Source organism: Amborella trichopoda, chromosome 3 (assembly GCF_054954075.1).
Source record: "Amborella trichopoda isolate Santa Cruz 75 chromosome 3, AtrichopodaSantaCruz75HAP2 v2.0, whole genome shotgun sequence".
In the NCBI taxonomy this organism is placed as follows: Eukaryota; Viridiplantae; Streptophyta; class Magnoliopsida; order Amborellales; family Amborellaceae; genus Amborella; species Amborella trichopoda.
Genome location: NC_142338.1, coordinates 8899618 through 8913264, shown reverse-complemented (window position 1 = coordinate 8913264; position 13647 = coordinate 8899618). Strand labels below are relative to the sequence as shown.

General features: G+C 35.5%; 1 protein-coding gene across 3 annotated transcripts; it reads left to right on the top strand.

Moving 5' to 3' along the window:
• The first annotated feature begins 603 nt into the window (after positions 1-603).
• On the top strand, positions 604-12315 carry FAP1 (Chalcone-flavanone isomerase family protein). 3 transcript variants are annotated; one of them, XM_006838187.4, is made up of 4 exons: positions 604-1546; positions 3267-3516; positions 10986-11077; positions 11815-12315. In XM_006838187.4, the coding sequence occupies exons 1-4, from the start codon at positions 1168-1170 to the stop codon at positions 11952-11954; spliced, it is 861 nt and encodes a 286-aa protein (XP_006838250.2). In that variant the 5' UTR covers positions 604-1167; the 3' UTR covers positions 11955-12315. The 3 variants fall into 3 exon arrangements, with proteins under 3 accessions (XP_006838250.2, XP_088719389.1, XP_088719391.1); XM_088863263.1 differs by having other exon boundaries at positions 876-1516; XM_088863265.1 differs by having other exon boundaries at positions 1301-1546; positions 3251-3516.
• Positions 12316-13647: the final 1332 nt, after the last annotated feature.

Here is a 13647-nt window from a genome sequence, read left to right as displayed (position 1 = left end):
TATTGGCCATTTACTCCCAAAGGTAAAACCCCACCAAAAGATATTCTATTTTCTTGGTGTATATTGCCCATTTACCCCCAAAGGTAAAACCCCACCTAGGATTTGATCCCAAAATTTGGAGATATATCCTATTTACCACATAGATTAGCCTCAATAAAAAATTATTTTCTAATTGCACCCTCTAAGTGGTTAAAAATAATAATAATTTAAGATCTAATGGAAACCGTGCAATTTGTAGAAGATAAGATCTAAGTGTTAGAAAATTCAAATTTCAAATTTTATTTTTGAAAATAATCATGTAGTGATTACAAGATGGTTACTAAAATTTTATTTTAAAAAAATCTTCCCAAGTAGACAATCTCTCTAAGGGAGTAGAAATAAACTAAACTCCTGAAGGAAGTTCATCTTCTAGACCATCCATTTTCAAAATTTTCAATTGTTTATAGATCTGTTTGATCATCATCGTTTCTAAAACTTTAAATTTCAGCGATTGGGGGAACAATAAATTTTTATACCATTTGAGTTACTTTCCGCCGGTACACTTACATCAATAGTATAAGGTTGTACAATATTACATAAGGTATCAATATGTACAAATAAAGTGCACCTAAAAAGTTCACTAGAGAAGGTTGTTTTTATGCTGGAAAACCCTCAAATCATTCGTCTCTACTTTGAGATTTATATACATAAAAAAAGGGATTTCTAACCCTAAAAATAGTTCATCTTCTAGCATATTATCTGGACCATCCATTTTCAAAAAATTTAACTGTTTATAGATCTACTTTATAATTTTTAACTTTATAGATGTACTTTATAATTTTTAACTTTAAATTTCATTGTCGGCAGAAACACTAGATTTTTATGCCATTGAGGCACCCAAATTGAATTTTCGACATAGTTTTGTGGTGCACCTTACATCAACAGTATAAGGTTGATACCTTATACAAACCTCACAGATTCTTTGCGCGCGCCGGAGAGAGAGCAAAAGAGCTCGTTAGTCGTTAATACTCGTTACATTTTGTTCTACGGTATTCAGTAAGTAAGAGAAAGAGAGGGGCTTTTACAGTGCATACGAGCGTCGTGGTCTCCGTCCCCTGTTCTATGCCTTGAAGTTTCAGGGGTGTTTTTCTTCCCCTTTTTGGCAGCAAAACTCTCTCTGTCTCTACCATGGTTTCTCTCCGTTTTCCCTTCTTTCACTCTCATCCTCCTAATACCCTACCCTATCGTAATTCCTCTTCTCCACTGCACCATGGCCGAGTAGCAATGGCCATGGGAGTAGGACTAGGCGTGGGCTTGGCCATGGCTTCTTCATTCTCGGACCAGAGAGGTTCATTGCTTCAAAAAGCCATGGATTGGTTCTCTGCGAGCCAGAAGTCGATACCCCATTTGTGGGCCTCGCTCTCTTTGGCCTCTGAGAAAACCATTACTGAATCCAGGACTGGCACTTCCTTTCTGGCGGTTTTGTACGAGACTCAACAGCTTGTGGGGATTGGGATAAGGAAGAAAAGCATCATAGGTATCAAGAACATCAATGTATATGCATTTGGTGAGTTTTAGATTCATCCATGTTCATATTTTCGTTTGTTTTCTCTTTTAAGATCTGCATTCTCTTTAGATTCCCACTGAATTGCTTGCTGGCTGAGGAATTCTGGATTCGATTTCTAGAATTCTTTAATGTTCTGGATCTTTGTTTTATTTTGCTTGTTGTTTTTTGGATTTAAACTTGAATGAGCATTGGGTTAATTCCTTCATTGGTGTGTGAATTGAATTATATCTGAATTGATGAGGTTTTGTTGCAATTGTATCAGAATCATTAAAGAGCTTTGTTTTTGTTTTTGTTTTTGCTACCTAAATTTACCAAGTGAATTATTACATAAAGTTTATCATGGTACTTTCTTCATTATTATTTTTTAAAGAAAAGATTCAAATTGTCAAATCAGTCTGTAACATTCAATGCTGCGACTTAAGTTACAATCATAAGAGATCCAAACCCATGTAAGGGTTTGGCCCTTCCTTCGACAATTTATTGTGTTGCCAAATTGAGTTCAATTTTTATATTTATGTTTATGAAATTGCAATCTCATTTTTGTTTCGTACAAAATGTTACCGCATCCTAACTTGCCTTTCTAGAAAATTAGAAGCTATTGCAGCAAAAAGCTCCTGAGTAGTGAGCTGTCTATGAGTAATTATACCTTTCTCAGCTTTTTGGCCAACAGCATTTGTAGAGTGTTTTCTTATAAGTGAACTGTGAGTATGTAACCCCAATTTAGGGGTAGAAAATGGCTTTCCATATTTGAAAATTTATTGTAAAGTTCTTAATTAGGGAAATGCAATTCATCCTATTTTGTTTTTTTTAATAAGTTGACTTATTTCAACATATTTGTTCATTATCAGAAATGCACTGATTGTCTCAAGCCAAATGATAAAATCTGATAATGGAAGTATAATTCCCAAGTATCAAAAACATCTGACTGTTGAGTCTGTTTGATGCATGGGTTTTAACTAGTTACTTTTGGATTCATGAACTAATGATATAGTTTTTCCTGCAACTGATTATTAAGTATGATAATGACAGATTGAATGACAATGATATGTCTTTTATATTGAGATTAATATTCTTTGCACTAATTTCGAAGGCTACAGTAGTCAGTTCTTTTCATTTTAATTTGGAAAATTAGTACGTGTGTCAGGGGACACACTTATCCCCTGGCACATGTAACATCCATCTTAGGGATGGATGTAATAAATGGTTATCCTACAAAAATTAAATGGATGGTGTTAGAATGACATAAAAAAGTTTTCATTTTTATTTTCGAAATTTATTTATTTGTCAGATTCTTATTCATTGTAGTTGAGATTTTTATTTCTTAAAACTTTTAAACAAATTCCATCTCTAAAATAGATTTTGGAAATAGGACTCATTTAAATAGGTGAGTTGGCCAACTCATAGCAACCTTGTCCTTTTAATTTTACTCATTTTTTCCTAGACACCTCACAGGCTCATATGACAAATTTTCATTACTTTCTTTGAGCTTTTGCATTCTTTGGATGATCAATTATCATTCTAGGGCATAGTTATGAATATCTATTAGCTATTATTGATCCATTTTCATTATTATATCAACGTTGCTGTGAGTTACAGATCCCATTCAAGAATTTATAAAGCTTTGCTGATACTTTTAGATGTAGTGAATCAGATTATCTTGCTTGATGTATCTGCTTCTAATAAACCTGATATATATTCTTGAAGTTATTTTATACTGCAGGTATTTATGCAGATGCTAGTGACATGAAAGAAGCGTTGTATGAAAAGTATAGACCTTTATCAGCTGATGAGCTTAAAGAAAATAAGGATTTCTATGGAGATATTATGGATAGTGATATATCTATGACAGTAAGGTTAGAGATAGTATATGGAAGGTTGAGTATTGCTTCTGTTCGAAGTGCTTTTGAAGAGACAGTTGGAAGTAGGCTCCAAAAGTTCAGTGGAGCTGATAATAAAGAGTTGTTACAGAGGTAACTTCTTTTTCTAGAACCTTTTTATATTTTTATTTAAGATAAATACACATATAAGTTCATTGTAAGGATAATCTTTTTTTTTTTTATTCTGACAGTTTCATCTACAAGCAGAATTGTAATGATATATCTCAGACATTTTTTGAAAATCTCATGACCGAAATGTTAAATATTTTCCCATTCTTTTTTTTTTTTTAATTATCTTTTGTCATTTTCTCAATACTTTCATTTATTTTGTTTTATCATCTTGTTTAGTGACAGATTTAGTAGAACAATTAATCAATCTCTATGGGATTCATAGAGTCGTGTCACATTGTATACACTGGTATGATTGATTATCCTTTATAGTTTTCCTAGCCTTAGGTCAATGAAGAGAGTCATCATCTAATAATGTTTAAATGCAAGGAGCATTTTCTAGGACAAGTTTCCTTGTCATGATTCTGAAGTTGTGATTCAGTTATAGGATCCAACTTCTTGCTCTGCCTAGTGAGACTTGTCAAAATAATATAGAAGCCTATGGTGGAGGGCAATCAATGGGGCAGCAATACCAATCAACATCTATATGCCCAACAAGGAAAACATGGATGGGGCTAGAAAGTCAGGTCGCATGGATGGTTTTCCTTGTAGACTCACTTCATGGGCTATATATGAACAACAACAAAATAACTAAGGCATTGTTTGGTTGTCAAATTTCATCAAATAAATTCTTTTTCTCCAATTGTATTTGACCAAATTGCAATTTGGACAATTGCCATTTGTTGTCTTGGGGTGTTTGTTTGAATTGCAATTTCATATTGTGTGGTGCGATAATAGTGATGCTGCTGCTGATGTTGGAGTAGAGGAAGGGTGGCTAGGCTGCGAGGGAGGGAGGTGGTGGAGTAGAGGAAAGGTGGATAGGCTGCTAGGGACAGAGGGAGATGGTGGAGTAGAGGAAAGGTGGCTAGGCAGGGAGGGAGGGAGGGAGGTAGGAAGGTAGCGAGGGAGAGAGGCAGTGAGGTGGTGGAGTAGCGGAAAGGTGGCTAGACAGAGGAAAGTGGCCAGGGAGGGAGTGAGGGAGAAAAACATCTTCAAGTGATTTTTCCATGTATTGTAATTGGAAATTAATTGTTATTGGTAAATGAAATATGCCTCGGTCAATTTGCAACAGGCCAAATCGCAATTTGGTTTAAATTGCAATGACCTGGTAGTCAAACAGGGCATGTGAGTTGCCAGTAGCTATAGGTACATAACATGGTCGTGTAAATTATTTCCTAAGAGAGAAAAATTTCTAACATCATTTCGACATGTGTTAACTTCCTATTATATAGAGCTACTAAAGTAACGAGATTCGTAATGTTCTTCATACTAGTGAACAGGTCCACTTGAATGTCATAAGAATATGCCTCTGGAAACATTCATCTTGAACTTCTCATGATGCTGAACCATTTAGTTCCCAATCCGCCTCAAAATTATCTCTAAAACTCTTCACCTTGTCAATATAGATGGCATTTTCGGTTTCAAAATTTAATTGTTGTGCTAACCTCTTAATGGGAATCACGGGCACTGTGAGTTCTCTCATGACGATGTGTGGCACCATCCTCGACCCTCTGTCTATTCTTTCCATTCACCACGTGCATCATTCTTTCATTCACTACAACCATCTCCTTTTTGGGTCATTCATTCATGACAGATGTTATTCTGACTCTTTGGCCCATAGTGATCACCCCTTTGGGCTTCTCATCATCCTTCTGGATTTAAGCTCTCACCCTTATGGGCCTCATCCCATCCTTCAAGCTTTATGGGTGCCCCCTTTGCGCCCTGCCATGTCTTTGCAACTCATGTTCGCTTGTAAAGGCATAAGCCAACCTTGAACGCAAGATCAACCTGACTTTACAAAGTTTTTTGTGTTTTTATTTTTTTTTGAGAATGTACAAAGCTTTTCTTTTTGTTTCCATCTACAAAGCTTTGTTTTTAAGCTCCCCTTACTTGCCAGCAACCATCTCCATTTTATCCTTGCATCAACTATCAGCTTCTTCTGGTAGGTTTCTTTCTCAGAATTCTTTCAATTAGAATCATGGGCTATTTTCCTCAGAGAGTGCAATTAATGGCTGAATCTTTGCAACAGGCTTGAAGCAGGAAACATGTTTGAGCAAAATATTATTTTCCTTCGGGCTACCAGATACACATGCTCATTATATCTTATACCCCTTTACAGATAGGCATATATTTTTATGTATGTGATTGCATAGAAACCTCTATTGCCTAGTCAAGTGCTTGTATTTCGAAGAGAGGCACTCCTCTTGCTTTGATCTTGCCCAATGCCTTTGGTTACATAAGCTTTGGACTTAGACGTGTTTGAACTTCGGCACATTTTCTTTCATTTTTTTTAGGCTTGGCATGCTGGGTTTTTGTGTTTTGTTTGGTGGACCTCAAAGATGGGGGCCATGCGAGGCTGCACCATCACACTCCCTCCACATTATCTCTTTTTTGTTGTTGCATTTTGAGATTTTTTGCTGACCAGTTAAAGTACACATAACCTCCTAATCCTTATTCTTCATAAGTACATATGTCTACTGTTTTCTTTAGCTTGACTGCTTTCCATTGATAACACAAATGTATTTCCGTATCCTTCTAAACATGTTATACAGGAATGTGAGAGGGTTGATAAGAGGGACTTTTCTTCTACCCTTACCGACTTCACTAGCTAATTCCACCCATATTTTATTTTTCCGCTCAGTAAAAGCGAGGTAACGTCAGCTTTTTGTGGGATATATATATATATATATATATATAAAGAGGAAATTGGCTGTTTTGAAGGACACGACCTCATTTCATATTTGAATTTTACTTTTTTTCTACGAGTCTAAATCACATGAAATTTTGGGCGTATGTTCTTTAAACATAGGAGAATCCAATAAAAGTATCAAAACAATATTTCGTGAAAAATAAATTGATCAAAATACCTTTGAAACATTTCAGGGGTATTTTGGTCAATTTTTATTTTACGAATTATTTTGTTAATGTTTTTATTATGTGAGCCTTAATGAAAAGAATAGTGGTCTAAAATTTCACATGATTTGGATTTGTAGAAAAAAAATAAAATTCAAATAAAGTTGTATAACATACTTTTAAAGTTTAAATATATTGCTACCTCAGTTTTCTTTTAGATATGTTTGAATGGTTTAGCGGTTAGCGTTATCAAATAAATTTTTACACCGTCGGGGTTTCGAATCCCACAAGTGTTGTCCGTCACTTATTTTTTATAAACATCGATTTTTTCAATGATTTTGCCTCGGGGAGGATGGAATGTGAATCCTCTTGAAATGAGGTCCTTTTATGTAAGGTGCACTAACCAGCATGCCAACCACAAGTTGTTGATAATAATAACGCTCATATTATTTTTAACTATTATTTTTTTTTATTTTCTATAAAAAAAATGAGCTGGACTCAGGTGAGTAACTCGGACTTGCCCGAGTAAATCGCCTCAGCCAGGTCTCGAGTACCTTGGCCGAGTCATTTTTTGAACACTTGTTTCTGAACAGCCTTTAGGATATTTTCATTTGGGCTTATTATTTGTTTTAGTCAGTCAAATGTAATGATTCTAAATCGTAATATATTTACAAAGTTTGCCCCACTGCGGTCATCGATTCAGTGTTGCTGCTCTAAAAGTGTGTTTCATTCGCCTAAGTTTTATCTCCTGCCTTTATCTCTCTCTCCCCATTGTTTCTTCTCTTTCATCTTTTTTGAATCTATCCCAATCTCTCGAACTCTCATTTTTGAAGCATTGTTTTACCTTTTCTAGCTCCAGACGCTCTCACATAGTCTTTCTTTCCCTTCATTGTTAACGAAAGGATGAAAGGAAAACAATCACCTCTTCTATTTAATTTTATTTGAAAAAGGAAAAATGAAATTTTTTTTGCATTGATATTCCTCTATCAAAATTTTTGCTCACTCGTTCCCTAATTTGGAAAGGAAAACTTTTCATTCACCCTTCCCCTCTTGAGTTTTGAAACTCTCTCTTTCTCTCTCTCGACACACACACACACACACACGCACACACACACACACACACTTATGGTAATTAACTTTCATAGTACACACATGCACTTATGGTAATTAACTCTCATAGACATCTCGCTTATGAAACAATGAATGCCCAATGTTGCAGCATCAATCTATGCCGTGAGGCACACACACCCTAAAAATTTCAGGTCAATTGGTTTTGTACAATCAAAGTTAAAATTCAAACACTAACATGTGACTGTTCCCATCGATCTGCCCAAGTTGAATCTAGGTCATTGGTCATACATTGTTCTGTATGCATGCTAGCATATGGAAGTTACTTCCACACACACACACACACAATTAGGAAAAAGATCATATGAGCCCATGCACCTATAGAACTGTGTAGGCCCAATACCCCAAATTGAAGCTTACATAAATGAAGAGCATATGTTTCGTTTTATTTTTTTATTTTGTCTAAAAAGTGGAGTCTGATGGACCCCAAATTTTTTACACATAGACGCCTCATCTAGGAACTCCAAATAAAATACAAAATGAATGTACACCAAAAATGTGGGCCACAATTTGTCTGGCATTTTCGATGAATATAAGCCATCTAGATTGCCTCCTGTCGACATATGAATGAACTAGCAATGGATCAAACTTATGAGCTACACTATAAAACTATAGGAGAGAGTGATTGAGCAATGACTAAGGCATGAAAAGTTAGAATGGAATATTGGACGGTCAAGAAACAATATATCTATAGAATGAGTGTAGTTGAGATGGATGAGTAGCAAGATAAAGAAGGATAGAATTAAGAATGAATACATTCAAAAGAACATAGGAGTAACTCCAATAGGCGATAAAATGAGGGAAAGTACACTTAGGTGGTATGGTCATGTACAACATCGACCTAGAACGACATTAGTTAGGAGGAGTGATTTGGTTCAAGTAGATGGCTCTAAAAGAGCAAAGGGAAGGCCTCCAAGGACATAGATAGAAGTAGTGAGAAAGGATATGATGACTTATGGTTTGACTAAGGGTATAGCCCTTGATAAAATGGAATGGCAAAATAGGATTCGTATAGCCAACCCAAAATAGTTGGGATGAGACTCAGATGATTATATATATATATATATATATCTTATAGAAGAGAAGATAGAAGCTAGTCTTTGCATTCTTTCTTAGAGTTTTAGAACTGCAGAAAGGTCTAATGTTGTCGCTATTTACTTATTACATATTTAACTAATCGTCTCTCTTATAGAATCGAAGCCTTTCAACACCGTATTTTTGCTAACTCGCATTACTCTTATGCCATTTATTTTTTGACCAATATAAGATTTTTGTGACTTTGAGAGGACCTCCTGTTCCCTTATTTTAGTTGCTTTATCTTATTCTTGCTTTAACATTTATCTGTCTTCTTGCCATATTCTTCATATCCTAATATCTTTCTTTATTACTAATATTAAATTCTAAAACATTCATTACTACTCTGCCTAGATGGTCATAAGAAATATTTTATTCCATTTTAGCTTTGTCACTTCATTTTGGATATTCTCTAATGATCATCATAATTTCTCTTTGCCTCTTATTTCTCTTTCCTTCCTTTTCCTTGCTTTGGATGCAAGGTTCCACAAAATGACCAGTCTAGCACCTAGGCGGCTGCCTAGGAATGCAAGAGGCCATAGACCGCCTCACCTAGGCCTGGGCAGGCCTTCTTGGAAGGAAGTTCCTGGGCGCCCACTCAAGCAGGCTGGGCGGGTGTCTAGGCAAGCGCCCTGTCCTTGGTGAGCGCCGAGGAATCACCATAAAAAAGTAGAAAAAAACTCTTTGTGGGGACATTTTGGGTCATTTTGACTTGTGAAAAGGGGGAGGGGGGTACTTTAGCCCCTCAAAGTAAAAATACTCTTCCTATGCCCTAGAAACATCCAAAATCGAATAATTTTATGATCTGTATTTTTTTTCCAATCGAGAAAATTTTGAAAAGTGTTTAGAACCATCCGAAGCCTTGCCATATATTATTTGAAATTTAATCATTGATACGAAGAATTGAAGATCTCCTTTTTCTTTTTTTTTGTATTGCGTCATTTTGTATTAGTCATTTGGTCTTATTGGAGACTTGGAGTCTATGAGTATATTGTGTGAAGTATGGAATAGGTTGTATGGACACTGAATCACTAATAAACTATGAACTCGTTTTTGTTTTTAACTATTTCAATTATTTAAAGAATCAAAATCTTCAATGATTTGAATGCGTTTCAACATTCATGCGCATATATTTGTATAGAAGTGTTAGTTGGGATACATATAGATGCATAAATATACAGATTTGGCACACATGTGTGAAGTACATATAGACATATATGTGTATATCTGACACCTCATGGCACCTGAGGTTCTAGGCAGCCTTGTCACCCACTTCCCCCTCCCCTCCCCGACAGGAGGGGTGCCTATGGGCCACCCATCGTTCTTTGTATCCTTGCTTAGATGTGATACAAATTCCCGCTGTCGTAATTCATTCGAGATTTTTTTTGCACCCTCTTGAATAAAAACCAATGAGATATCTTTTTATTTTATTGAATATTAAGGTGGGGACCTAGTAGGAATGAAACTTTAGATATCACGTACATTTGAAAACCATAATCCAAGAGGTTCATTACCATCCAGCAAAATGGACGGTGATGAGAAATAGTGAACCCATGAGTTCATGTCCTATTATGGTCTCTATGTGTGTGTGTGTGTGTGACTGTCCATTATTTCATTCCTTGGTGAATCAGTACTAATGACCATAACGCGGTTCATTGGATTGTAGTCAAATTTCCCTACATTACAAGGTTGAAATTAAAACTAACAAGAAAGCATATTGGCGGATGTTCCTAGATGCGAAGGGTTTCAATTCAGGACTAAAATCACAACTTGTTGCCCATGGGGCCCATTGGGCAACATGATAGTAAATTAATTTTTTGTGGGGGAGTGGGCCACCACACTAGCTTGCTCGTGAGCCCTGCGTTGCACTACCGCACAGGCCTGGCGCACCCCAAAAAAAAAAACTTGTTGCATATCGTTACAAGAGTAGGGCTGGACTTGTGAGACCTTTGCCAGTTGAAAAGATGACCATCATGTTCCCTCCCATTGTAGCTGCTTAGGGATGTTATTAGACACTGAAATTTGCTGATCTTCATAAATATATTGTTCTCTCCTTGTTAATAAATTGGAAGGGGTTTTCTTGTTGTGCTATTCCTACATTTAAGGTCATTAATATCATTTTTTTTTGTTGGTTATATATTATGTTTAGCTGTTTTTGAGAACATCGGTTCCTTTCTTACATCTTGCAAAAAGGGTTGATCTGTCTTTAAATATCATGTGTTCATGAATACAAGATATTTTTCCCTAATCATGAGCAGATGATTAGTTTCCAAGTAGTAAAAACCTTGGAGTCTTTATATTGCATAGAATGACTTTACAACTTTATTTTCCCTTTGCAGATTCACAACACAGTTTAAAGATGAATATAAGCTACCACGAGGAACCATAATCGATCTTTCACGGCAGCATGGCCACATCCTTCAAACCAAAAGTATGCCTCCTTTTCGTTGATGCTATTTAACTCCACCACAAAACGCCCTTTGTATACAAGCATTGTTTCTGAGATCACAGTTCTGGGTTCCCGGGCCCCAATTTCCTGTTGTAAAAGCATCTTGTAGTTCAATGAGATATAAGAAGACCACAATCCATCAGTCATAACCATCCACTGAACATTGGATATTGATGAAGAAAGATGGGCCCCACACTAATAGGAGTTATTTCCTGTTTAGATGGGTGCTACTTCCCCTCCATCACTGTGCATTTCATTTGATGGTCCATTGTACTAATTTACTTTTCCTTTCCTGAATGTTGCCTCTTTTTGTTGATTGATCTCTAGTCATTCTATATAAGCTAGCATTTAGCATCACTATAGATATTGGACTAAACAACCTGGTGTCTTGGCCGATACAGTCTAAATAATAAACCTGGTTTGGTTGAAAAATCAATGTTTGACTGATTTTGGCATGTCGGATTGTTTAGTTTTTAACCGATTCGACATACTAAATAAATTTAAAATTTTTTTCTAATATATTTTATATTTTTAAGCTATTATTTTGTTTTTGTAAATTTAGTGGTCAAAACTGATTTTGATTGAGGCAGACCCCTCAGTGTGTTCAGTGTCTAGTTTGTTCCTGTTGAAAAAAATGAAAAAATAGCTTGATATGAGAATTATTCATTAAAGAACTATTCCTACCATATCTCTCATTTTACTTTACTATCTGGCTGTAGTTAATGGTGAGGTGGTGGGCAGCGTTCAGAGCCAACTCCTCTGCAAATCAATATTCGACCTTTACATTGGAGAAGACCCATTTGACAGAGATGCTAAACAGGAGATTGGACATGGTTTGGCATCTCTACTTAAAAACTAGATTCAAACGCATGGCATCAGTCGCACTTTGTCTTGTTCTGTGGTGATTCAATTATTTTGTAAAATTTCATTTTATTGAAATAGGTAAACTCCATTAAAACCACGATTTTGCTGGGGGCTTTCTAGCCTGTGAAACAATGAACACTGGTATATTGTCCCTCAGCTGTTTTAGATGTCCTCTTTTTTTAGTATAGTTCATGTAATTTTTTCATCCAACTATTTACCATTTGTATATGATTGTGCCTTGCCTGTATGTGTCGTACTATTCCTTGGTCTGAGGGATAGTGCTTTATAGCCAAATGTGATTTGCTATTCACAAATAAGAAATTTGTTTAATGGGATTTTGGTCATTCTTCTAAAAATGTTCTAGACTTCTAGTGTTCTTTTTCTTGAGTGAGAAATTATGGTATTCCCATTAGAGAAAATATATATAAATATATCACCCCTTACAATGTGGCCCTTAATAGAGTAAAATGGCGGATTAAAATTCGTGTAGCCGACTCCAATTAAAAAGACTATGATGATGATGACTCCTCTTTACATTGTGTTGTTTATTGTTACCATGTTATTTTATGTCTCTTCCCAATAGCTTAAATTGAACCCAGTAGCTTAAATTGAACCACTAAGCTAATTTGAACAGCTGGTGTTCATGGGCAATGTCACTGTGGTCTATATCTTTCGCAGCTATGTCCTAGGACTTTCTTACTACAATTATCTGTCTTTTAATGAAAATTTCGAGTCTATTGTTATAAAAATGATAAAATACTCCTTATAAATGACAAAGTACTACACCTTTTAGCAATCATTACATATTATCTGAATCAATGATCAAATTATACATAAAAAAATAGTTTTCTAAAAAGAAAATCTCCTACTTGGTAAATCCATCATTTACGATCTATTTGACCTTTACCTTTGTATTTTGAAAGGTTCTATATATATGCCAAAAGATATTCCATTTTCGCCGGAGCGAGAGAATGTCCATTATCTAAACATAAAAAATGAAGAAAAGAACCCACTTTTGGATGCTTCATTTCGATCACAATCGGATATTTCAGAGAGTTTTTCGAAAAGAGGCGAATTCCAAAAGAACGGAACGGGCCGTTTTAGGGAAAAACTTAAGAGAGAGAGGGTTTGTGCAAGGGAAATGAGTTTCAACGGGAAAAGGAAGGGAACGGGGCCTTTTGAAAGAGGGGTGCAGTTGGCATCCGTACCTGTAGAGGTAGGGTGCATCTTTAAATTTTATCATAAGATAAAATTTACATGTAAAATGTTTTTAGGATCATCTTAAAATCTATTTTTATATCTAATTATAAAATTTTAAATTTAATAAATGGTCAAAATCAAGTTGATCTATAAACATATGAAAATCTTGAAAATGGACGGTGCAGATAATATGTTATAAAATGCAATATTTTTTAGAATTAAAATCTTTTTATTTTTCATGGTCATATATCTTCATGTCGAGATGATCGATCGAAGGGTTTTTCAACATTAAAACTACCTTTTTCGATGGATTTTTGAGGTGTATCTGTAGTTTTACATTATAAGGTTGCATCTTTATGTAAATTTTTTCCTTTAAAGAGAGGGTTTTTTTTAGAAGAAGCGAGTATCAAACGAAGGGAATGATGCCGTTTTAGGGAGAGAGATAGAGAAGGGACTTGTTTGACCATACCATTTTAGAGACAGATATA